Below are 26,874 nucleotides of genomic sequence, written 5' to 3'. Positions count from 1 at the left end.
ATGAAATGCTGCCCAACATATTATTATTGAATAACAATGCCAGCAGTCATTGCTGCCACATAGTTGGAAAATATTGTTACATAATATTTATATTTTTGTTAAATTTCTTTCTTTTTTTTTTTGTTTTAAATTGTTGTTGAACATGTCCAAATATTTGTTGAGCAGTGTACATATATTTCATAAACATTTTGTGAATTATAAATTCCAAAAGCAGCTTTTGCGAGTCAGTGCCTCAAAGCCACCGACTCGTTTAGCTGCATGCGGCTCTAGGTGGCAGCCCTGCTGACCAGTCCAAAGGGCTCAATTATAGCACCATTTGATTTCCAATCAACAAAACGGCGACCACAGACAAAGCGAACCGTGAACCGGCGAAAGTGGAGGTGCAACAGCAACAACAGCAACAACAGCAACAGCAGCAACAGCAACAACATCAATGGGCGGACGCAACAAATAAAATAAAAGCTAGACAAATAAGTCCAACCAAAAAAACCAAACAAAATAAAATGGAAAAATAAAGAAAAAAATAAAAAAAACTGGATGGGCCCTTAAATAGTTCAATGCATGCGGCGCGCTAATTTGGCACGCGCCACGGCACCAAAAAGTGGGTAGAGAAGCTAACTGGAAGCTGGTTAAGGGGGATGCCATATAGATGGAGAATATGGAGCCAAATGCTCATCGGAGCAGAGCCAGCAGTTTGAATGAACGAAACGAAACGAGTCGAGTCGAAATGAATGTGAATTCAATTGCAATTGAAAATGTCCATGGAGTACAGAAAACAAGAGCAACAATAACAATAACAAAAACAAAAACAAAAACAACACAATTCTTTGCACAAATTCAATTGAAATGAAGGTTTTTCGTTCCACTCGTTAAATGTCGCTGAAAGAATACATAAAACAAAAACATAAAACAAAAAAAAAACAAATATCGAAAAAGAATCGACTGCCAAATTGTAAAAATCGCACAAGTGGTTGAGCTCTTTGCCACCGTCCTCATTGTGTCCTGCGGCATGTTTGTGGCTGCGAGCCAACAAACATCAATCAGCGCAATTGGGCGCTCTACAGGGTGGTGGCGTGGCAACGCAACGAAATAACTGAAAATCGCTTTACAATTGCCAAAGCATAATCGATGCCCCAAAGGAGCAAACACTTGTCCAGCACATAGCATCAACCGACTAGTTGCAGGAGTATGCGGTATGGGCAATGCGGTATCAGTTGCCAACACAGGAAACGGAAATCAACACATGAATGACAAATGTTTGGTCGCCAAACGTTGCCAATTGAAGCGAGAGATTTTTGGCGAATTGAAAAGTGTTCCCATTGACAATACAATAAAGCTCGAATGGCGACTGCCTTCGAGCTGGATAAAAGGCGATAAAGGGGCCAACTACAATAGATCGTAACGTTTTGCAGAGTGACGACACATGCCCCACCACACGCCACACGCCACACTCCACATGCTACTTGCCGCATGCCGCATGAAATATCCTGTGGCCAACGTTTTGGATTTTACATCTCTGTATTTTTTTTGTGTGTTGTTTTTGCTTTACCTCATATGATTTTTGCAATTTTTTTCAAATATTGTTTTTTTAAGGTCTTCTAAAAAATTGTTTTTTTTTTTTTTGGTTTTGGTTAGTTTAGCTCTTTGTCGTCGTCGTCGTCATCGTCGTCGCTTCATTTGGGGATTACAAAGTGTTTTTGTGTTATAAAGTCGAAGATGACATTGATGACACCTGGCTGACCCCACGCCGGGACAGACAGAGGACAGAGGACGGAGGACAGAGGAAATGCGACACAGACACAGACACAGACAGCTTAAGCGCTCTTTAGACGGAGATGGTAGCAACTGGAACTGAAAATGAAACTGAATCTGAAACTGAAAATGGAAATGTAGAACGGATGTGGAGTGGAGTCGAGTTAAGACAGGGCAGGGCAATGCACTCTCAACCTTAACGATCGATAAACTTTTCGATTGCTTTGGATTTGGCCTTTAAAAATAATAAGTAAGTTGCTCTTAAAGCTTAGCTTACGAATGAGTCTGATTTTTTTTTAATTTTAATTAATACGACCTGGAAACTGTAATATTTTGAAAATATAACTAACAAAGACGCTTAAATCAACCAAATAAGTTTAAGTAAATATGACGATTCTATTTTGAAAGAATCTAAACGAATTAAATATGCACATTTGCTAACCAAAAGTGAGTTTCAAACATGTTTTAAGGAATATTACAACAACAATAACAACAACAAAAAAAGGTATATTTTTAAGCTGTTCACGTGGCGTTGGTTACATTTGGCCAACAGAGCGACAGATTTGCAGACAGAAGCGACTTTTAAATAACGCAATGCCCAAACCCCAATCGCATATCTGCCCCGTCGTCATCCTACATGGATACATATGTACATATATAAATATGCTTATATATACATATATATTTGGGTATTTGAATATTTGTCGTTTATTTTTTTATTTCTTTGTTTGGCTCTTGTTTTATACTCTGATCCCAAAGGTGATAAAGCATATTGGTTTTATCTATCGGTTGCCATAACTGAAAGCTAGAGACACCAACTTTGAATGGAATGACTTATCAATCTTCTATCTTGGCCACGCCCACTAAACACCTGTTTCCAGCTGGTATTAGACTAGTTGCAGAGTATTGATCAGTTGGTTATGGCCGACTGCAACGCTGCCACTCGCTTTGTGTTAATGTTAGTTACTTTTTGTCTGCGCTGTTCATTTGACTGTTTTTTTTTTTTGCTTTGTGTGTTGTTTGTAATTTATTAGAGAGGAACATGTTGACCAAATTGTCATTCAAAAGGATATGGATTTTGCGCGACCGTTGGCTGTTATAAAAATATGGATATCATGGCTATCATGTATATATATATATATATATATATATATTTATATATATGCATAAAAGATACATATATTTGGCAGAACTCACAGCACTACTAGCCCACCACCAGTGCCACAATTTGCTTGATGAATATTTGCCTTTTATAACAAATCAGACGAATATTCCCCGCCTGACACGATGAGTGCCCAGCGCCCTGGCACCCTGGCACCCCATAGCCCCTCCTCCCCCCAACTGCTTTTCCCTGCTCATTCGACTGTGTTTTTTTTTTTGTTTTTGTCTTTTTTGCTTTTGTTGAGTTTTCCAGTGGAGTTTTTCCTAATACAATAAATATTTGCCAGCACACAAATATGTAATCATACTTCAGCAGCAAAAAAAAAAGGAAGGGCTTACAAGCAGGTGTAGGATGCGAGGGTTTGTTTGGGTGGTTTGTTGCCACAATTGAACTGGCGCATTGAAATTGGCACACGCACGCAATTTGCATTAATTGCAAGAAAAATTTTCTAATTAAAATGCCAGTCATTTGTTGTTCAATGTGTGTATGTGTTTGTTGTTCTGGGGCGGTATTAGCAGAAGTGTCAATTAAAAATGAAGGCAGAAACTCAGACACAGAGACACAGAGACACCTACTTGAGGAGCAGCTGCTTCAACTGCTTGCTTCTAACTGAGCTGAGGGCAAACGTAGCATGGCAAATGAAGTGGGTGGCTGCTGTGTTGGCTGGTGGGCTTGTGGGTGGCGGTGGCATTTTTTTAAGTGGCATTGCATTGACTCATCAACAGGAACAACAGCAGTGAACAACATCAAACAGCAGAAGCGCCAATTTTCCCATTCCCATTCCCATTCCAATTCCAATTCCAGTCAAATCAGTGAAGAGGGTTGGGTTGTTATTGCCTTGCAATTAAGCGCAAAAATATGACTAGATATTTGAGCTGGCTCAAGGTAATTTGCAAGTTCTATATTCCTTTTCATTCTCTCTGCTTTCATTTTTTTTGTATGCACTGAACCCATTCAACTTCATTCCGAAGTTGTGTCGGAATGTGTGAAACAGAAAGAATAAAGCCGGTTTTCTGTGAACAGCATTAACAGACCTTAAGTAGGACTTGTGTACAGGGTATCTCCCAGACAATATATCCTTTTTTTTTTGTTTTTTTTTTTGTATTGTATTGTTGTCAAAGTTCATTACAAAGTAATTAGCCCAAGCAACACAAGAAATTATAAATGAAAAAATAATAAAAACAAGGGAGGGAAATAAAAGTTGCGAAAGTGCAACGCGAGCGCGCGGGACATCTGCAACATTTTGCGGCATGATGGTAAAATGTCGAAGACAAACTTTTGCCTTGTCTATGTGGCCCAGTGGCATGCCATGTCGGTTAACATGAGGGCAATATAAACCGCATACATTTCTCCTATATACACAATTTATCTATGTATTCATATATGTTTATAAATACATTTATGCCTAACCAACAACAACTGTATATTTTCGATATTTAAATAAATTCAATTAAATGCTATATGATAAAGCAAAGTGAATTTTAGTTGCATGCCTCATATATTGTATATTGAATCTGTCTTCATTCACACAATTCAAACATATATTTTTTTGCAAGGGTTTTTTGGTTTAATTCAAAAGTTTCATAAATGATTAATTCACATTCATTTCACTGAATTCAGTATGAAAAAGGGGGACGGGTGGGGTGGGTGTGGACCCATTTTAACCCATTGGCGATCATTGCGGAATATTCAAATGTATGCGATTAAATTTAAAATCACATTTCATAAAAATTGTTGAACGAGTTTTATGCTAATTTATGTTCGTTATATTTTTGTGTTGTTCGCCAAGCATCTGGGCCACGCCCCATTGTTATGCTAAGCACATTCCGCAATTTTCATAAAATCAAATAAATTAAATTACAATCAAAAACGAAAAATAGAAAATGTCTAAAGAAAAATACTTAAATATGAGGCCAAAAAGCGCAGGAATTGATACGGCCCGTTGGCCACTTAGTCAGGCAGTCTTTCTCTACATGTGTGTGTTGTGCGTGTGTGTGTGTGCGTGTGTGTGTTGTGCGTGTGTGTATCTGTATTCATGTATATGTGAGGCACATATTTCGCTTTATGGCTGGTGACAAATAATTTGTGAAACGGCGGCAAATAAAAGTGCCAGGCAATGTTTTGTCGTCTGTCTGTTTGGCATTTGGAATGCCTTTGTCTCTACCTCTCCGATCTGTTAAGGAGCCCCTCCGCCCTCCCTGCCCACCGCCAAACTACTACAACATATACTACGAAAACTGCCCTCTGCACACCTCTTGCGTTTTGTGTTTGACTTGTTTTCTTTTGTCTTCTTGGCCGCGTGCTTTTCTATTTTGGGCCACGCACTTTTCGCCCGACTTTATGGCTGCTGCCGCTGCTGCCGACGCCGTTGCTGCCGTTGCTGCCGCTGCTGCCGCTGCTGCGTCAGCGACCGGTTGGCTAAAACAAATAGACGATGTCTGCTAAAATTATGTGTTAATATGCTAGTATTATTAGCTGCCATAACGAGTTGGCTCGGCTACATTTGCTGCTACTGCTGCTACCACTGCCGTCAACATATACAAATATTTGTCATTACGTATACGACGCGTCTGACGGAGCTAAAATGACGTCGAGCTTTTATTTTCAACCAACCCAACCCAACCCAACTCCACTGTTTTTCTACTTTTTACATGTTTTGCCTTTGCCATGCTAAGCGTAGTTTGAATTTGGCACTCGGTTGAACTCTACTGCATCCCCCAACCCTTTCAATCGCTTACCCTTTCAACCCTCTCCATTTCCCTTTTCCCTGTTTGTATGTTGTGGTAAGGCATTATCAACTTTCAGTGGTTGTATGGCTCAAATGCTGATGGTATCAATCAATATCAGCTATATTGTTAAAAGATGGCATACTCGTACAACAAAAGTGACTTTTAGTCACAGATCTTCTGCATTTTTGTGTTATTAAAGCTTTGGTTTAATGCAAGCTAGATTTAATGCCACAACTTTGACACTTTATAAGTTTTGAAATTGTTTACTTTATAAATTGAGAGTTGTATTTTCGTATTAGAATTTATGTTTGATAACATTTATCGGCTTTTTTTTTTTTTTTTTTGAATTCATTCGCATTTGAAAAGTTTTTTACAACTTTTCAATAGTTGTGCCCCCAACAATTTTCCACTCACTTTGCCTGTGCGCCGTTTAATATGCAACAATTGTCGTTAAATGTTTAACAACAACAACAACAACAACAACAACAACAGCAACGACAACAACAAGCAAAATCAACGGCAAAACAAACCAAAAACGTGAAAAGTTTTGCGTCAACTAGGCGCTTGGTACTCATACTCTCTCGCTCCCTCGCTCCCTCTCCCCCTCTCTCACGCTCCTGCTCCTTCTCTCTTGGCACCCCATAGACGAGCAAGTAACCCAAACCAAATGCGTGGCTTACAACGGCTACCAATCGTTAGGCAGTCGCCCTTGGCGCAACTCCGCATTGCAACTCCCAACGCCCCCTTTGGTCACCAGTCAGCTGCCGCACTTTGTCCAGCACAAAGACGACTTCAAACGCGCGGCACGTCAACGTTTTGCATGCCTCGTTGAAGGCAGCAGTTGCATTGCATTGTTGTTTGTTGTTGTTGCTGTTATTGCTGTTGTTGTTGCTGTTGTTGTTGCTGTTGTTGTTGCTGTTGTTGTTGCTGTTGTCGTTGTTTACATTTAATTCTACTTCACGTTTGCCGCTGTTGCCGCTGCTGCTGCTGCTGCTGTTGTTGTTTTTCTTTTTTAAATTGTTGTTTTATTTTCCATTTTATTGTACATGTATTTTGTTTCAAGCCTTTCACCGACCAATTGTTAGGGCAGTCGTCGCGTCGCCCCCAACCGAATCTATTCCATTCCAACTCGTTCTTTAAACAATTACAATTCAAAAATCATTGACGCGCTTTGCTCGTCAACTTTGCAGCCTACAAAGTGACTTCAAAGTTAGATGTTTTGTTGCATTTCTAATATAATTATTATTATTATTATAATTGTTATTTTTATAATTATTATTATGTATTTGCGCCCTGCGTTAGGCAACTGTTTCTTGCAGCGGCGTCAAGTCTTGGCCAAGCTGCTTGTGATGCCTGCCTCTACAAACTGCCTATTTGCTTATAATTAACTGACAACTGACAGAGCACCGACTTGCTGCTGAAGGGTGTGAAGGGTAGTGGGAGGGGAAGGGGAAGGGGAAGGGGGAATGGTATTAGCGTGGTGTTTTGTGGGGTCACTAAGCACATTCAATCGCATTAAGAACAAAAATTGCAGCGCTTTGCAGTCAACATGCATAAATAAGTATATAAACAGTTAGTTTAGCTGCCATGAGTAATCGTCATAAATTAATTGTCAACATTTGCATGCACTTAGACACACACACACACACACGCACACACACACATCACACACACGCACACACATGTGCATTGGGCAAACACAGAGGGCGACAGTAAAACTTTGATTAACTTTGCCGAGTTGGTTGGGGGCTTGGTTGGTTGGTTGGGGGCTTGGTGCGTGTCTGTGCCACAGTTCGTACTTTAAAAATACTTTTGCATTGACATATTTGTAGCCCTGTCTGGCATAGTTGTGCCTTATTTAGTTGTTGTTGCTGTTGCTGCTGCTGCTGCTACTGCTATTACTTTTGCTGCGGCTCCATTCAAATTGATGACTAATCAATAAACTTAACCAAGACAACAAAAACAAACAAATATCACAGCTTGGAACGGAACCAAAACAGCTTCGATTTATAAACATATGGGGTAAGTTGCGAAGCAAAGATCTGACTTGGCTCGCAAAAAAAAAAAACAAGAAACAACAGCCAAAAAAATGGTATAAATAAAAAAAGAAAATACATAAAACGACCGACTGACGACTGATTCCGAGCCTCGTTTTGGGTTATACAGTTGAATTTCACGCCTAATGTGCGAATTTGCCAAAATTTATGATGACAAGCGAAATGGTTGCATGAAATGCATCAAGTCGTCGCCATCGTTGCTGCTTGTTAGCACGTTGATTATACGCAAAAATCAAAAATAATTAAAATTTCACATTTTAATGTTTTGGCCGCTGTCCAAAAAAACAAAATGAAATGACCAAAAAAACAGAAAAAAACAACAAAAAAAAAGAAGCAAATCTTAATAATAAAAATGAAAACACGAAAGCAACCAAAACAAAAAAATAAAAATGAGCAAAGACGATTTGGAAATGGGGAATCAATTACACTGTGTTTTTATTTCAAGTGTTTCAGCTTCAAATTATTTACAGTGTAGGTGAAATTACAAAGCAATACAATGAAATTCAATTGACAAATCCCAAAAAGTAAACTCGAAAATGGTGAAAACAATGGCAAATATTAAAACATTCAAATGAAAATCTTCCAACTACTGTAAATATTTTGAAATTTCCGTATAATGTCGAGATTTCAAGCCTAGACTTAATCATGGCCAAGTTAAGTAAGTTACACCCCTTTTAAAGCTCAACTTTGATATTGTTCTGAACAGATCGTATTAGTTTCCAACCACAACAAGCTGAACGCATAGCAATCAGCATCTGTCAGATGTCAGCTGTATTTCAACAGTCTGGCAACGCTCGCTGCGAAAACTGTCCAATAATTAAGCTGTTAAAAAAAACTATAACCACCTGCAAAGCACAACAAAAAACAAAAAACAAAAAACACAAAAAAACAACACAACTTTTAGGGCACTCACCTTTCTTGGGGATGAGGGACTTGAGGAGCATGACGGCACTATCATCACAGGCCCAGGCGTGCATCTTGCGGTAACTGTCACGACCCTTCTCGGTTAGCTTATCCCAGGGCTTTGGCTTGCTCAGCAGCTCGGAGACGGTGCCCTGCGACAGTCCCAAAATATATTTGGCAAACAGCCGCTGCCCGATATTATGCACGGAGAGCAGTTCCCGTACGCGTCGCGAGATGTGCAGTGTGTCGAGCGCCTGGTTCGCATACTTGTCCATGTTGTAGCGCAGCATCTCCTGCAGTTTGGCCTCCATGGGATCACCTTTGGGTATTAGCGATTCACCCAATCGACCGGCCATCGAGACGCCCGGCTGCATTTGCAGTTCGGCATCCGCGAAGCGAAAGTGTTGTGCTCGAGGATCCTGGCCAGCGGCAGCGGCGGCCGCAAATTGAAACGCCGGCAGGCTGGGCAAATTGGGCAGAAAACTGGGTGCACCCAATGCGGCCGCGTGCTGTGCATGGGCAGCCATTGCTGCAGCGGCGACAGCCGCATTCGCATTTGGTGTCAGGCTGTTGTTGTTATCCTCGGCAACGGCAGCAACAGCTGCCACATTGGCAGCGGCCGCTGCCTGCAACAGTGACTTGTTGCCATTCAGCGTGCTGGCAATGCTGGCCGCCAGCTGGGCGGTGCTGTTGGGTGTGCTATTGGCGCTGGATGAGTTCGAGTCGGCGCCGTGATGCAGATGATGTGCTGCATGCAACAGCTGTCCATGTGGATGGCCATGGTGGTGCGCATGATGATGATGTGGATTCAGTGGATCGCTGCCGGTTGCTGAACTGCTGTTGCTGCTATTGCTGCTGTTGTGGTGATGTTGCTGCTGTTGAAGCAGCTGCTGCTGCTGCTGCTGTGGCTGATGCTGCTGGTGTTGGTGGTGGGATGCGGCATCTAGGCGTGTGGATTTGGAATTGGAACAAGAGGAGTGATTGGCATGTAAGAAAGTTGAGTTAACCAATTGACTTAGTAGCACTGTGGACGAGGGTCCATGTTGCTGCTGCTGTTGTTGTTGTTGTTGTTGCTGTTGGTGATATTGTTGTTGTTGTTGTTGTTGTTGTTGCTGTGCAGAAAAGTGCTGCTGCTGCTGCTGCTGCTGTTGTGACGGCGGCAGCGGCGGCGGCGGTGGCGGCAACAGTTGCTGCTGCACCACATTGGCATTTTGATAAATTGTTGGCGTTTTGCTCCCAGTGGCTGCTGCAGCTGTTGTCGTTGCTGCTGCTGCTGCTGTTGCTGCTACTGTTGATGTTTCAAAGCCGCGCCTCCAATAGCTATTGACCAGCTGCTCTTCCAGTGTTTGGCCAGCGGCAATCTCAGTGCCGGGCCCCCCATCAGCATCGTCTGTGTCAATGATTTCGATTTTGGGCTGCAAGTTGGCCTCGGTCAATGCATCATTTTCAGGCTTTTCCGTTGCATTTGTGATTGTTTCTGATTTGGATTGGGATGTGGCTGCTGCTCTTGCTGCTTCTTGTGCTTCTTGTGCTTCATCTTCATCTGCATCTTCATCTGCATCTTCATCTTCATCTGCATCATCTTCTACTGTTACTTGATTAGCGGCTGTTGCTGCGTCTGCTGCTTGTTGTTGCGGCATTTCTGCGGGAAACAACAAAAAAGTTGTGCTTTTTGTTGTTGCTACTTATTTTGAATGGTCTATCATAAAATACGGTTTTCTGTTTTTTTTTTTTTTTTTGTTTTTTTTTTTTTGTATTTGATATAATGGTATTTAGTATTTGTATTTGGTATACCGATTTCAACAACATCCATGGAACAAAACGCCAAATGAATCAAAATATTCGTTTTAGAATTCTTTTCAATTTTTTGTCATTTTTTTTGATTTTTTTTTTTTTTGCCAACATTTTGCACTTTTTACTTTTCGCTTGCCAATTCGTACAACAAAACAACAAAGAAACTGCATGTGTGTGGTGAGTGTGTGTGTGAATGTGGTTGTTGTAATATATAGATACTTATCAAATGTATATATAGATAAATATTTGTTTGTCAAACAAGAGAGACAGATAGATACGGAAAGAGAGAGAGAGAGACAGGATTAAAGCGTGTTGTTGTGCTGATTCTCAAGTGTTGTGTATTTGGATATGTCAATATCAATTATCGATAAACATGCAGAGCAACTCAAGGTGTAAAACAACAACAACAACAACAACAACAACAACGACAACGACAACATACGCAGACGTTTCGATGCAAATATTGTAAAAGAAAAAAAGAAAAAAAATAAGAAAGAAACAACTGAAGAACAAAGAAGAAGGAGAGAGTGGAGAGAAGAGAGAAGAGACAAAGCACACGTTCGCCTCGACTGATCGTCGCTGGTTTTTTTGATCGCTTGTTGACAGCCATAAAAATTGGCGCCGCAGTCCCGTTAGCGCCGATAACAGAGTTGCGGATGGGTTCGTTCGTCCCATCAAACAAAGCAAAGCGTTCAACCGATTGCAACAAGCGACAAAAACAATGCAGCGCGCAGCAAAAGGAAGTAACGAAGCATGAACCGGAACCGAGTTGAAATCGATTTGAAGCGAACACAATTCGAAATGTACCGCTAGAGTTGGTGGTGAGGAGGGGGGGTGGCGCAGATAGCCGCTGCCAATATACTCACCATCACTGCTTGCATTCGCTGTCTCGCTGGCGCCATTCTTGAGAGCCTCGGCGGCCAGCGCTTTGGTGCGTTCCAGGAGCAAAGCTTGGAATTTGTTCGGATCGTTGGCGCAGGCAGCGGCTGCTGCGGCCGCGGCAGCTGTGGCAATCGCCGAATGTGGGCTAAGCACATTCAAATCCAGTGGACTGCTATTTTCAGGGGAGAAACAAACAAACAAAAAAACGAGTTGGATACGGAATAGTTAGTCAGCAAGCAATAATAGTTTCTGATTCAAATTAGCTGAAGTAAGGCAGATATCTCTGCCATTATCAGCAGCTTGGTTTGGGGTTCAATTTGTGGGATTAACTTACTGCTGTTCCTTTTTGATTTTCAGCTCATTGCTGTCCGCTGTGGCTGTGGCATTGGATAGATCGGCATCCTGCTCATCGTCCTCATCCTTTTCGTTATCGTCGTTGTGCCGATTGTTGCCAATGGCAGCATGCTGCTGCTCGTTGGCCATATCCGTGTCCTCCTCATCATCATCGCCATCATCGCGCAGCTCAGCATGGTTATCATTATCATTATCGTTATCATTATCATCATCATCGTCTTCATCGTCATTGTGCTGATGGGTAGATGTTAGATCTGTTGATTTAAAAACCGCGCTCAACTCGTCGTTGTTGTTTTCGCTGGCCTGGCTACTGTGATTATTGTTGTTGTTATTGTTGTTGTTGCTGCTGCTATTGTTGTTGTTGTTGTTGTTGTTATTGTTTGTCGCAGCCGCATTAACAGCGGCAGCCAATGCAGTTGCCTCGGCAAGTGCCTCATTTATCTGCTGCTTATCCAAACGTGCCTCCAAACGCATTATGTGCTGTCGCTTCACCTCCAAATGCTCTTCGAGCCTTTGGATTTGTACAAGGTGAGTTTGTTCCAGGCCACGCAGGCGTTGCAACTCATCCAAAAGTGCTTTAATCTAAAATAGATGAAGACAAATGCAAAATAAATTCAATTAGAGACATTTCATTTTTATGAATAAAGATAGAAATAAACATAATTTGTATCAATCAAAACTTCAACGATAATAAAGCCCTTCAATCATTTGCCCATCCAAACAACATTTTTCAATACACTTCAGATTTGTTACGAACGAACAGGCTGTGTCTGATTTTCAGAATTGTTTCGGTGGCATTAACAATCAGTAGTTGCCAGATTATCGAATTTTTTTGCATAGGTTGCAAGTGGGAAAAACTTTATGGTTGCATATTGTGCGGCTACACTTTCATTGTGGTTGGCAGACAGAGACTCTGTCATGTTCATTGTTTTTGATTTTGTTTTTGTTTTGGTTTTTTTTTGTAATTGCACACATCAATATTTAAAGAGCAACAACAATGCATGGCTTGAAAGGGAGGAAAGTCGCGTCTCTTTGTCTGTGTGTAAAAGTTCGAGAGTTATAAAATAATTTGTAATAAAATTAACAACGAGGACGACGGCTATGTCGCTGATTGCCTGCGACTGAAGCTGAAGCTGAAGCGAGTGAAGCGACTGAAGCTGCTGGCAACAGGCCACAGATACAGCCACAGGTGTATACAGGTAAAAGGGGGTGAAGGGGCAAAGGGGCGTGGCACAGCAATACGTTCAATGTGTAGACAGACAGGGGAGCTGGGGATTATGGGGAGTGTGTGTGCCTGCAGCGAGCGTTTGAGTTTTTGGAACTTTGTTTGTTTGATGAAAATATGATAATTGGCAAATTTGACAAGGGAATTTTTCTTAAGTGCGTCGACGTGTGCGCGACTTGTGTCGGTGTGGGCGTGGTAGCTGCTATGGGAGGAGGCGTGGCGCCGCAACGAAAGTTGACAAGATAAAGTTTTGCGCCGTGCGGTATGCACCAAAATTTTTTAATGACAGCCAGGTGGCATGTATGTGTGTGTATGTGTATGTGTGCGTGTGTGTGTATTTCTTATTATGTGATTAAAATTAATTTAATGGCGCGGTTTTTAATTGACGCATATGCCAAAGACAGCGTCAAACACAAACTTGTACAGCAACTCTTGGCGCTGACTGTACCCAAGTAAGACAAACAGAAGAAGCAGCTGAGAATGCCTCAAATCAACATAATGCCAATTGGTAATTTGCGTGTCATTGCGTTATTTGTGTGGCACGTTAATACACATGTATGGCAATCCACACGATAACAAGAACAAGAACAAGAACAAGAACGAAAAAGTTGATTGGTAAAACTTTTGTTTTCCTCATATATTTTATCAATAAAATAATGTGAATGCGCCTAGCCAGATTATGATTATTGGCCATACACATTGAGAGTGAGAAGGGGAAACACACACACACACACACACACACACAGAGAGAGACATATATGCAATAATATATAATTGGCATTAAAAACGCATCAGCATAAATAAATATGTATATGTATATGTACCTTTACCAGGTCGCGGAACATGTCATGCCTGGAAATGCTAAGCAGTTAATTTCATTATCAATCAAAAGGCAGCAACAGACATCTCCCCATCCACCTCGTTGGCAGCGGACTGAGGTTGCGTGTTCGATTTTTCATTAACATACGAGACATGTAAAAACTGCTAAGGACAACAACCCCCCTATTTGTAAAAGAAGAAGAAGAAGAGGAAGAAGAAAAAGAAGAAGAAGAAGCAGCACAAGACGACAGCGACGACGACTCAAATTAATTGCATAAAAATGTTGTATGCCCCATGTAGACCAATACAGCAAAATCCCTTCTGGCTGACGTCTAATTGCCAACTCAATTGAGTCACCCACAACCCCATCCTGTCACCTCCCCCGAATAAAACAAAAAGTGGAAAATGTAAAAAATTTGTTTTGTTAAATAAACGCAATTAGCATGCGGCGCAAGTGTACGGGTATGCCAAGGGTTGTGCATATGAGTGTGTTGCTCTCTGTTTGTCTGTTGCGTCTTAAAAAACACACTCACACTTACACACACACACACACACACACACACACACACATATGCGTGAGTTCATTAATAATCAACTGGCTGCGACACAGACACAACAACGCCTTAGAACTGCAGGCTTAAACTTGAAATTTCAATTTTTGGCAACATGGCTAGCTGAAATTTGGCAACGTTGCGCAACACTTAGGTAAATATTAATAGATGAGTGCATTTTTGAAGCGCGCACACACACACACACACACACACACACACACACAGACACACACACACACACACACACACACACAGACACACAGACATTTTTGTCATTTCGATTTAAATTTGTTTAATATTAAGAACAGAAGCAGGAGCTGGCTCTGTTGAAGAATTATTAAAACGATAAATCAACTTTTTGGGGATTTTCGACACAACTCAAAAATCATTTGCAACCCTTTGCGCCAAAAACTTTTGCCTGTCCAATTCGTTGGCTGCCTGTGGCTTTTCTCTTCTGTAGCTCACTGAATGCCCATATACGAATGAAAAGGGGGGAGTCGGGTGAGGTGAGGTGAGGTGAGGTGAGTGGGCAAATGAGGGGTAGGTGTCCGACTTCAACTACGCAGCAATCAAACAAAAACTACTACCAGAGCAGAGGGGTGGAGGGGGGGGGGGGATGCAGAAAAACAACCAAACACATACCCAAAGTATTGACTGTAAAATTATGAAAATTTACATTTTTCCAACAATGTGAATAGTTGGGAATTTTGGCAGGGGGCAGCTGGTCCAGGTGGAGGTGGAGGTGGGTGGGAGATGAGTGCACAGTTCGGACATTGACTGACAGTTCAAACTGTTGTGTGTGTGTATGTGTATGTGTGTGGGTGTGCAACTGTTAATTGTCGATGGTTTGTTGCTAGCCACAAGAAATGCGTGGGGCATGCAAAGTACTCAGTTTATAGTCTATAACTGTACACGCATATATATAATATGCATGTATAAAATATATATATATATATATATATATATAATAGAACAACAACCCTTGTGTTTATTTTTATTTTTATTTGTGTATGGGTGTGGGGTTGGTTGGGGTTGGGGTTGGGGGAGCTGTCAGAATTGTAAAAAGTTGCGTAAGTTATGCAAAAATAGACACACATACACATGACAGTCAGGCGTATGGGGATCGAGGCAGTGTTGCGGAGAAGGGTGGGGGTTGATGTCCCAGCCGGAGACATTAGCATAGAGCCAAAAGCAAACGATTTGTAATTAACAAAATTGCCAGGCAGCCGGAGCGACGACAAGCATGTGAATGAAGGCGAAAGGATGGGATAGGCAGGCTGGCAAAGCAGGCAGGCTGGCAAAGCAGGCAGGCAGCCCCCGAACAATTGACAAAGCAGTCAATACACACACATACACACAAAAGCACAAGACAACAGCAGCAGCAGCAGCAGCAGCAGCAGCTACAATAACAACAACAACAATAATAATAATAACAAACACTCCAAGGCGAATACACACACGACGAGCACACACACACACGCATGAACATAATGTGGCAGCAGGTGGGCGAATTGCTTGGGTCGATGCAAAAAACGCCAAAAGGAATTAAGATGCTCACTGCATGTGTGTGCGTGTGTGTGTGTGTGTGTGTGTCATTTTCACATTCATTCATATGGGCTGGGTAAAAAAAGGGTTTAATCAGTGTACGCAGGAGTTGTAAAAACATCTCAGAACTCAGACAAACACACACAAGCTCAAACGACCAATACGCAAATACAAATTAACAATAAGCAATCAAAGACACACACACACAATCACTCTAAGGGAAGAAGAAGCTGCATATGCATACGTATATAAATATGTATATATAAATATAAATATATATAGATGTATATTATTTTTTATAGCAGCCTTTTAGGCACGCCAGCTGCCAAAGCCAAAAGCAACCGTCAAAGGAATTAAAATTCATTCGGGCATAAAAATTTTAAAATATATATATACATGTGTATGTCTACATATATAAATATAAAAATATATACATATATATAGATATATATATATATATATATATAAAGGGACGCATAGATACAACGACAGCGTCAAAGACAGAGAAAGGTTGTCTGAAAGAGTTAGATGGTCTGAGTCTGAGTCTGAGAGAGAGAGAGAGAGAGAGAATATGAAGTCAGTTGGCTTGGGCGCTATAAAAACGGGGTTACTTTTCAAGCAGTCTGCTAAAGAGGCTGTCGACTGCTGCCACTGTGGGCGGCTGGGTCGGCAGGGGGGGGGCGTGTGTTGTTAATTTCCAAAAAGCCAAAAGACAAATGAGTAAAGAGCAGCGGCATCCGTAGCCGCCGCAGCGTCGTTTTTGTCGTCTCAATGTACTGCTTTTTTTTGCATTTAACATTTTCTTTTTTTTTTTTTCTGCTCTTCGTTTGCCATTGATTTTTGATTGTTTCAAGTGTTGCTGACGTTGGCGGGGGGGGGGGGATAGAAATTGGGTTGGGTTGCGGCTGTGGCTGTGGCTTAAAGTCTGCCAAGTGCACCCCAGAGCTTTGACGCCAAAGCTTTTGTAGTATTCTTTATTATTGCCGTTGACGTTGCCGTTGCAGTTGCTTTTGCTGCTGGCAACTCGCAATGCCCAAGTTGGCAATTTGCAACAAAAGGCAACAAAGCGCATGAAAACGCTGGCAAAAATGTTCGAGAAAAATGCAATAATAACTCACAACGAATGAACGAATGATTGAGTGTGTGAGAGTGAGTGCATTCGAAATGCAGGCGACTTGTCATTTGCGCTTGCTTCGATTTATATTTTGAGTATGGCTTGTCATTAATGAGTGCATTCATGAGCCCAGGCATGCATTCAAATGGTATTATTAGCGACGCACAAAGTAATTGATGTATTTATAAGTGTATTCATGAGTGCATTAAATGGCATTATTAGTTGTATTTGGGTAGTTATTAACAAGTGCACTTGTGAGTGCCTAGGTGCTTATGCACTCATGAAGTATTCGCAAGTGTATTCACTGAGCAGCTGCTTAACTATCACTGTGAATGGCTGATCCGTGAATCCGTGCGATTGTCGGTATTCACACAACCTGAAGACCCTAAGCGTCAGGTAATTTTGTAATTTTCATTATTTGTCAATAGCTGACGGCATGAGGTGAACTGTGGTGAATTGGGGAGACTGGTTACAGGGTGGTGGTTAGTGGGTGGTGAGTGGTGCCTTGCCAATTTGCAACAATTCAAAGGCATAAATCAAACAATTTCAGGCAGACAGACAAGACAGACTGGCAGTCAGACAGTTATATACAGTTTGTCACTCATTCACTCATTCACTCATTCAGTCAGTCAGTCAGTCAGTCAGTCAGTCAGTCAGTCAAACAGTTATTCATTTACGCACACACGCACATAACGGTACAGTTATTGAATTGATTTGGGAGCAAACGACACCAACAACTGAACGAATCGAAAGCAGGTGGAGCTTGGAGGGGGGCGGAGCAGGTTGGGTGGGTGGTCCCGGACAACCCCCCACCCCACTGCCCACAAGGCGGTGCGATTGTGTGTCTTCTTGTTGTTGTTGTATTTTTTGGATTATAAAGTTTTGTAATTAAAATTTGACAGCTTTACAATTCCCAGGCGCAGGAACAGAACGATGGCAAAGAAGGCGGCAATCAGGCAGACAGACACTCAAGTCAGTCAGACAGTCAGATAGTCAGTGAGTCAGTCAGTGAGTGAGTCAGTGAGTGAGTCAGTGAGTCAGAGGCAAAAACCCTTTAGCGCCGCAATTTCTTATTCGAATTTTACAATTTTCGATAAATGTTTCGATTTTATTGTCTAAAATTTTGTGCGTGCTGCGCGGGGGTTGGGCGCTTTTTATTGAAGAGTTGCTCTGGCTTTGGTTGGAGATTTTATGAATGTGGGACTGAGACTGTTGCTAGCTGAATACCCACTCCACACACACACATCTAGATATGTACACAAATAGGAATATATATATATGTGTGTGTGTGTGTGTGTGTGTGTGTTTAAGCCATGCATCAAGTTTTACATTTTAATCAAAGCTCTTCCTTTAACCCACTCTGGCCATACCTGATCCACTCAGTCGCCCGTTTCGTTTCTAATTCGTTAAACTTTTGCTTAATAATTGTCTGGCCATGCCGAACTCAATTCCGGTGCACCCCAAATCCACACCATAAAACGCGAGCTTGACTTTTATTCATATTTCGGTCTCAATATCATAAAAATATATTACAGAAAAAAAAAACAAAAAAAAAAATTGTGATTTTTTTTTGTTTTTTGTTGTTGTTTTTTTCGACTACCCCCGATAAGCAGTGCCCGATGACTACAAAGTCGACCCAAAATATACCCCTTGAGTGTGTATGTGTGGGGCATGTAGGGGTAGCTGACGCAGGACGCAGGACGCAGCGACTGGTCCAGTCACATGTCTAATCCTTTTGCTTATTGATATGATATCTACACGCAGAAACCAGCAAACAAGCCAACCATACGTATAGAAGTCCAAAAACAAAAAAAAGCCCAAGCTAAAAAGGTTATGCCAGCGATTTTTATTTTATATATTGCGCTATACAATAACCGAATTTTGTTTTTTGTTTTTTGTTTTTGTTTTTGCAGTCGTGAGTACTGGGATTCTTCATGTTTTTTGGCTTTCATAATCAAAAAACGTTAAAATCATAGTCTAGACAATAATTTATGAGTACAGCATTGCTCTTCTGCTGCTGATGCTGCTGCTGCTGCTGATGCTGCTGCTGCTGCTGCTGATGCTGATGCTTGTTGTATTTGTTCGTGTCGCTGTTGTCTTTTTTGTCGGTTTTTGTCTCTTTGCCCGCATTATCATCAATATGAGAAAAGCAGACAACGGCCAGCAGACCGCACCCGTACTCCACTCAAAAAAAAAAAAAAAAAATACACCCGCCTCGCCTTCCCCCCCCAAAAAAAACGCAATGCCAATCAACATCTCTAGCAAACATTCGTAAGGCATCATATCCTCGTGCACGTCCTTGCTTGTTGTCATTGTTGTTCTGCTTCTTTTTTCACGTTGTGCTCGTTGATTTTTTTCGCCAATAGATATAAAAATATGAATGTGCCGGTTTGTCGGCTCGAGCTTCACACAAAAAATGTAACAAAAAAAGAAAAAAAAAAAAAACGAAGGCAACAACACCTTAATATCAGCTCGCTTACGTTAAGGACTTCAGGGCGTAATGGGGGGCGGGCGGGCAGTGGCATGCTGTGGCTTGAGGCTTAACCAGGACGCGAGCTTGGCACCGCTGCCTGCCTCACATTGTGGCTTTGCTCTGCTTTTGTTTGTGCAACGGACGGGCCAGCTTGTTGGCATTTTCTAATGGTTTCAACTTCCTTCCTCTTTCAGTTGTCCTTTTACTTTTTCTTTTTTTTTTCTGATGTGACCCAACTCCTACATTTTGTTCTGCAGGGCAACAAAGTGTGGCATATATCAAGGAACTTTTATATTTTTATTTTTGGTACTTCTTAAAGTCATCACATGTGACGTTGTGACGTATCCACATTAATGAGCGAATTTACGAATTTCGCTTGTCTCCGAGGGAATTGATATGCATTTGCTGTCCCTGTCCCTGTCCCTGTTCCACTCCACTCCGCCGCCAACCAACTGTGGACAGCTGCAATTCAATCGCATTCGCGAATCTTAAGCAAATAGAATATGCGATTATATTTCGTGTATTGATTTGTGAAACGGTCGCTTCTGAAGATTGCCGACAAAGTGGAATGCCGACGAAATGAAACAGTTAACAAAACAGACAAATGCAAAATGAGAGTGTGGCTTGCAAGCAGAGCCAGTTGAATTCTAATTTGATTTAAGCATCAAATTCTAATTGGATTTTCTGCAGGCACAGCGTCTGTGGCTAAGCTCAATCTTCATTTAATGACAATTTAATTTTCTATTAACGAGAAATTGTAATGCCAATTGCTGGCCAAACTGGGACTGGACTGGGCGCTGTGTGTGAGGGTGGTGGAATGCATAAAAAACAGTCATGCCATCAGCTACCAAAGCCAAATAGGTGGCAAGAGACAAGGGGACTATTAACTATAATAAAAAAAAGAAGAAAAAATATGTATAGATAGATAGATAGCAAGCTTATATTAATTGCCCGCCTGCTCGGCTACTTGAGTATGTCCGCACAGTGGGCACCTGAATTATCGACAAGTAAACGTAAGTGTGACAAGAATTCTACAAAAATAAAATATTAAGCATATACTCAATACTCAATTTATATAAATAATTTTGAGAAGAAATTATGGATAAAAATAAGCAAATTAAATGTCAGACAGCATTAAAAAAGAAATTAGTTTTTCAGTTGTGGCCCATAGTGCGACAGTGGGCTAAGGGCCAACCGACCGAGCGACAGACTGCTTGGTTGGCTAGGCTGAGCTGGGCTGATGAAGCTGACTGGTCGCATTTGAGCGACCCACGGCAATTATTTTGACGATGCGTAATTTGCGTTGACGAAGCGGATGATGAAGATGATGACGACGTGAACGAAGATGTCGCGGTTTTTTCTGCGTCAAAATTGAGGCGACAGCGTAGCAAACTAATTAAAGCCAAGACGCAGACAAAACCAGCGCACCCACCTCCCCACACACACATACATAGACACACACACAGATAGACACACACACACACAGATAGACACATAGACACACACCCAAGAAAATCGCAGACGCCCCAATTGCAGTTTGGTGGCCGAAAATGAACGATTTTAACGCTTAGCCTTTTTTAATTGTTCAATCGTTAGATTGAAAGACGCAGGCTGGCAATTGGACTGGGATATGGCTGGAGCGAGAGAGAGTGAGAAAGAGAGAGAGAGAGAGGGGGGAGATTGACCAAAGACTGGTGGAGAGGGGAGGACAATCGAGGAATTGTAGCCTGAACTTGATGGCCATGCCGTAACTTAAATGCATGGCGTCAATAATTATTTCCATTTCCATTTCCTTTTTTTTATTTGGTAATTTGTATGCCAGAGAATTTCATCAAATTGCTATAGCAGAAGGCAGTTGGGAGAGGGGGGGGGGGGGGATGGGGGTGTTTTTAATTTGAAATCAATTATGTATGTAATTGCGAGAGGTTTCTTAAATGTTTTTTTGCGCTCTTTTGCGTATTTTACTATTATGATTTTCTCATTTTCATTTGTCTTGTTGTTTCTCAATCTAAAGCAACATACATATTTGTGCATCACGTGATCACGATTATCATGATAAAGATATTATGATAATCATGTGGTTTATGCTTATCATGGGTTTCATCGTTTTCAACGTGTCGCACGTAGCGCACAGAAGGTCAGCAAACAAGCAAACAAAAAAACCGCAAAGCTAATCACACAGATGTGCAACTGCAACAAACAACAAGCAGCAACAACAAACACAACATCAGATGGTAGATTGCTTTTTTTTTATTTTATTTTTTTTTTTAACCACTTGCTGTTGTCAAGCTAGACCACAGTAATAAATTAATGAATGCATGTTTAATTAATTGCTTAACCACTTTCTGCAAGTTCTTTTTTTGTGCCATTGCATTCGATGATTTGCCACATTCCGTGGGAGCCGCACTTGCAGCAATTGCTGTTGCTGTTGCTGCATGGGGCAACTACTCTGTCTGCGTCTGCTTATGTTTAACAATTTAATGCCAAATTAATAAATGCAATTTGATCTATTGACAGACAAAATAGTCTTCCATTTCTCTAATTGAAATCTTAAATTTCCGTCCTAGCTTGTAATTGACTTTGGCTGCTATTAAATAACCTGTACATTATTGTGCAGCAGTAACGTAAATTACTCCATGAAAACATATATTGAGCTGTGCGAAATATATTAATAAAAATTGAATTTAAAGGAATTGAAAGGCATGAAGTAATTCAGTAGTGTCCGGCTTCTGAATATAGACTTCATTTACAGACAACTTTCTGATGCAGGATATGCAAATTTAAATTGACAATTTCACATGTCATTCCATGTGTGTATTTGAGTGTGTGTCTGTGTGTGTGTGTGTGTGTGTGTGTGTTAAGTTTGGCCAGCTGACAAGGCGATCAAATGGATGGTCACATATTTTTGGGGCAGTGTTGCGTAATTATTCATATCAACCACAAGGCAGACGAAAACTGAATAATGAAGGGAAGGCGTAGGAAAAAAATTGTTTGACAAGTTGGCTGCAAACTTGCCAACTTATTTGTTAGCCATTAATCAGGCGGGCAATTTCGATGACTTGGCCAGGCGCAGATCTTAACTGCCTTGCAGTTGAGGTGCCACAAATTTAATGACTTTTAATTAAGCAAATGCAATTGCAGCTTGTAGCAATTTATGAAGTGCCAAATGGGTATTTAAGCAGCAATCGCAGATGTGCCGTGGCCAACTTGTTTGTCATCTTGCGCCAACTCAGTGTATGGCAACAAAAAAAATTGACTGAAGACTGAATAAATGGGTAAATACCATATAAAAAAATATGTTACTTACGCTTGTGAGCGATGAATATGGATTGCTTACCTGTAAAACAGAAAGAGAATAGCAGAAAGTTAGAAACTATTCGATATTTTTTTGTTTTCATTGTAAATTCTAATGATGAGCGCTTTGGCAAAGTGAAAGCAGCCAATTGCAACGAACCATGAAAATAAGTCGTATTATAAAAAGAAGTTTTTTTTTTGTCAGCTTTGCAATGAGATGAGAGAATTGTATTAGAAAAAGACATCAACCAATTGCTGATGACACAAATCAGCACACAAATTGCATGTAAATCACATGGCAAACAATCAAAACAAAAGCAAACCGAGCCAAGCCAACTAGCGCACGCTACAACAACAATAAGAACGACGACAGCAGCAGCAGCAACAACAACAACAGCAACAACAACAGCAACAACAGCAGCAACAACAACAACAGGAACTGGTACACGAAAATAAGGAAATAATCAATTTAAAAAAATCAAAATCGCCATTTACCATACAGACAAACAGCAGCTGCTGAACTATAGCTATCTGGCGACTTTATGCCAGGGCATATACTTCAAAAAAAATAAATGACAAAAAAAAAAAATAAAAAAAAAAACAGAAATAAAAAAAACTGTCAGCAATCAACAATCAGTCAATGTATCCAGCGACAGCAAATACTAGACAAGAGCGTATACGCAAGTGAGATGGCTAGCAGGGACAGGGGGTCAGAGGGGCCAGAGGGGGCAGAGACACACTGTGACACTATTGTCAGCCCGCTTGCACGCTCAATGAGGTGCGGGTGGTTGGTGGGGTGGGGGGTGGGGTCACTGCTGATGAAAATCCATATGCGATAAATAAATTGAATTTATCCGCAATTGGTCGAACAGAGACGACGCCGACGACAGCAGCAATTCAATGGACAACATCTGAGTGTGTGTGTGTGTGTGTGTGTGCTCATGATAATGACTATTTTTCACTTTAATCAGCAGTAGCAGCAACAGCAACAGCAACAGCAACAAAAGCAGCATCAGCCGCAGCAGCAGCAGCAGCAACGATAACGACAGCAACTTAAATCATTGCAGGCAGTTCTAACTAAGCTCAATGTCTCTAGCAATGTCTGTCTGTGTGTGTGTGTGTGTGTGTGTGGGTGTGGGTATGTGTGCGATTTGTTGCTGATTGATTTGAATTGAATAATTGCAATTGTGTTTGTGGCTTGTGTTGCGATAGCGCATGCCACAACAACAATGGCTACAACAACAGCAAATGCGACAACTGACAAAAAAAAAAGAAAAAAGAAAAACAAACATTAATATTTTTTTAAATTAAAACTAATAATGAATAAAGTTCGCTTGTTGGTTGGCCGTTGCCTTGAAGACGCAAAGCATCAGCAAATAAGCGACAACAGCAAAATACTAATTATCTGCCCAGGTAAAAATGCGTGTCAATCGGGCACAAAAGTCGAACTTTCAAAAAATGCATAATATCAAGACATAAATAGTTTTGTATTACTTTATACTTATAGTTTAGTTTAGGTTTATGAACTGATCTTTTAGGCTCGAAATGCATATGACTAAGCTAAAAGACGCTTACCCGCTTTGAGTGATGCATTAGTATAATGTGTTTGCATGAATATTATGTTATTTGACAGACAAAAAGTCGAACTTAAGCTTTAATTGGAAAAATCATACTAAATTCAAATAATCGCCAATAATTTTGAAGAGCCAAGCACAAAATTTTGAAACCATCGAAAGCATGGGCAATCATTTGAAATTGTTTGTATTTTCGTGCGTGAATATTGAATATGTGTGTGTGCGGTGATTATGAATTATAAATTATGATGAATATTAATACAAATCTAATAGAAAATAACAACAATGCCCGAATTGAAATTGATCTGCCTTGACACTGCCTAATCAAATTTATTACGAGTGTCTCAGTTGCCTGCCACTTGTGCTGTTGATATTATTGTACATTGTCATTATTATTGACGATTGCCACGCCTATGCACGTGTATTTGTGCGTATGTCTGCCAGATAAGTACTTCATAACCCAAGCACTTGGAATGTTTACGTTACGGGATCATTTATGGTTTTTTTTTTTTTGGGCTCTGGCTTGGGGTACGAACGATTAGCGCTGAAATCTAACATTTTATCGATCAGTTGTTTGCACAGTTGCTGCTGATCTGGGGCTAATTTAGTTTAATTTTAGACTTAGACAACTTATGGCCTCGATATGTGCTTTCCGCTTGATTCGACTTTCAATTTTCTAAAAATAAACTCAATTGTCTCACAAAACACTCGCACGAATGCACAAATATTTGTCAGTTAATATAATGGCCAATATTTAATAGTGTGCCAAACTGTTACTACACAATACAATAGATAATAACGACGACGTTGGCCATTTCATGTGTTTGCCCACGTGCGTCAGAGTCAAAAAATGCAAAATTTGAAGAAAACAAAAAACAACAACATATTCATATTCATATTCATCTGCGGGTTTAGCAATTGTCATACGCATATATACAGATACATTCATATCTTCTCATATGTATGCTTAATTTCTAATTAGTTAAAAACCCATCCGTCAACTGAGCAATACAATTTTGATAGCTCATCATTGAGTTCGCCCCCGACATCCGCTGTTCGTTTCATTCAGCTCCTCAGTTCCGCAGTTGCTCCGGTTCCAGAAGCTGTGTCACGCAATGATAAGCACAAATCGAATTTGTGCATGAAAATCATTATTATTATGATTATATATATATATATATATATGAACATATTTACATACATATTCGGTACGCATTATGCTGGTCAACGGGCCAGAGGTAGGGGAAGTTCAAGTCCATGTCCAAGTCAAAGTCAGTGGGCAGACCCAATGCGGGACGATTTGTCTGATTGACAGTATAATGAACTTGAAATATTTCTATCATATAATCCACTCAAAGAATCATTTGTGCCATGGACAATTTTTAATAGCGATTTGTACGTTGTATGTTGACAAAATGCATTGTATTGTCAATTATTCAATGAACACAATAAACAAATTAAAGTTATGATCAAATCCAGTGATTTGTATTTCTATCTCAATATTAAAACGGAAGTCGAAAAGTTGCAAATTGAAAAAATAAAGATAAAATATGCTATATGTTTAGTCTACTGCTGAGCTGTGGTCGCAGAGCATTCACATGAATTTCAAAATAATTCACATGAGTTTCTGTTCGCTGATAATCTAATAAATGTAGAAATGAATTTGTCTACCGCTGCTGCTGTTGTTGCTTCGGTTATATTTTTAAGTTGGGGCACGACAAGTGTTAGGATAAATATTAACTACAATAACAGCTAACCGACTAACCGCAGAGTCATAAAAAATTGATTTCGGTTTGTCGGCGACAAAACAAATACAATATTCATTGTTTTTTTTTCTTTATTGTTGCTATGTTGTTGTTGTCGTGCTGCTTTTCAGCTGGGATCTGTTTTTTGTGTTGTTTTCTTGTTTAACTCACATACACACATTAAACAAATATGTAGAATTCGATAAACATTTTTTCTTTTGTTATTTTTTTTTTTTTTTTTAATATTATTATATATGCATACATATATAATTTGTTTTTTTTTTTTTGACAACCAGCGATAAAAACTCGCATTTCCCGCAAAACAAAGCAAACAGAATTTAATTTCATTTGCATTTATGTTATGAAATGTAAGGGTAGATATGTATAAATCTATCTAAAAAAATTATATTGTTAATGTTGTTCTATATATATTCTGTTCTCCACGTTAACCATATTTATGTTGTCCTTATAAAAATCAATTTGCGAGTGTATTTAAGCTTCGACTTTGCAAAAATGGTTTCGTTTCTTTTTTTTATCGTATTATTTTTAAAGTAGCATTTAGCATTTTTTAATATTCATGCATGTTCATATATAGTGTTCTATTATTATTTCTTTTGGGTTGAACTGTTTGTTTTTGTTTTTGTTTGTTGCGTGATAAAGAAAACAACCGACAACAAAACAACAAACACCAATAAGAAACGAAACTGAACGTGTCATTTCTTTTCTTCTTCTGATATATATAATTAAGTATGTATTATGTATGTATGTGTGTGTGTATGTATGTATGTACAGATGGTATACATAGATAGTATAATATATTGTAACGAAATCAGAGCGGAAGTGTTTTAGATTTTATTGGGTAGGTGGTATGTGGTCTTTGGCATTTTTTAGAATTGCTAAT

The 26,874-nt window shown here is 40.2% G+C and overlaps 1 protein-coding gene across 1 annotated transcript in view; it reads right to left on the bottom strand.

Annotated features, from left to right (window-relative positions):
• Nucleotides 1–26,874, bottom strand: part of LOC6564928 (homeobox protein cut) — an 86,107-nt gene that overhangs the window by 4,750 nt on the left and 54,483 nt on the right. Inside the window, exons 3-6 of the mRNA XM_043216067.1 lie at nucleotides 11,614–12,215; nucleotides 11,264–11,451; nucleotides 9,503–10,245; nucleotides 8,614–9,463 (exon numbers count right to left, since the gene is read on the bottom strand). Coding sequence (XP_043072002.1) covers nucleotides 8,614–9,463; nucleotides 9,503–10,245; nucleotides 11,264–11,451; nucleotides 11,614–12,215 — 2,383 coding nt within the window. The remainder of the gene's footprint in view (nucleotides 1–8,613; nucleotides 9,464–9,502; nucleotides 10,246–11,263; nucleotides 11,452–11,613; nucleotides 12,216–26,874) is intronic.

Source organism: Drosophila grimshawi, unplaced genomic scaffold (assembly GCF_018153295.1).
Source record: "Drosophila grimshawi isolate 15287-2541.00 unplaced genomic scaffold, ASM1815329v1 contig_848, whole genome shotgun sequence".
Taxonomy (NCBI): domain Eukaryota; kingdom Metazoa; phylum Arthropoda; class Insecta; order Diptera; family Drosophilidae; genus Drosophila; species Drosophila grimshawi.
The sequence above is the reverse complement of the archived record's forward strand: the minus strand, read 5'-3'. Positions and strand labels throughout refer to the sequence as shown.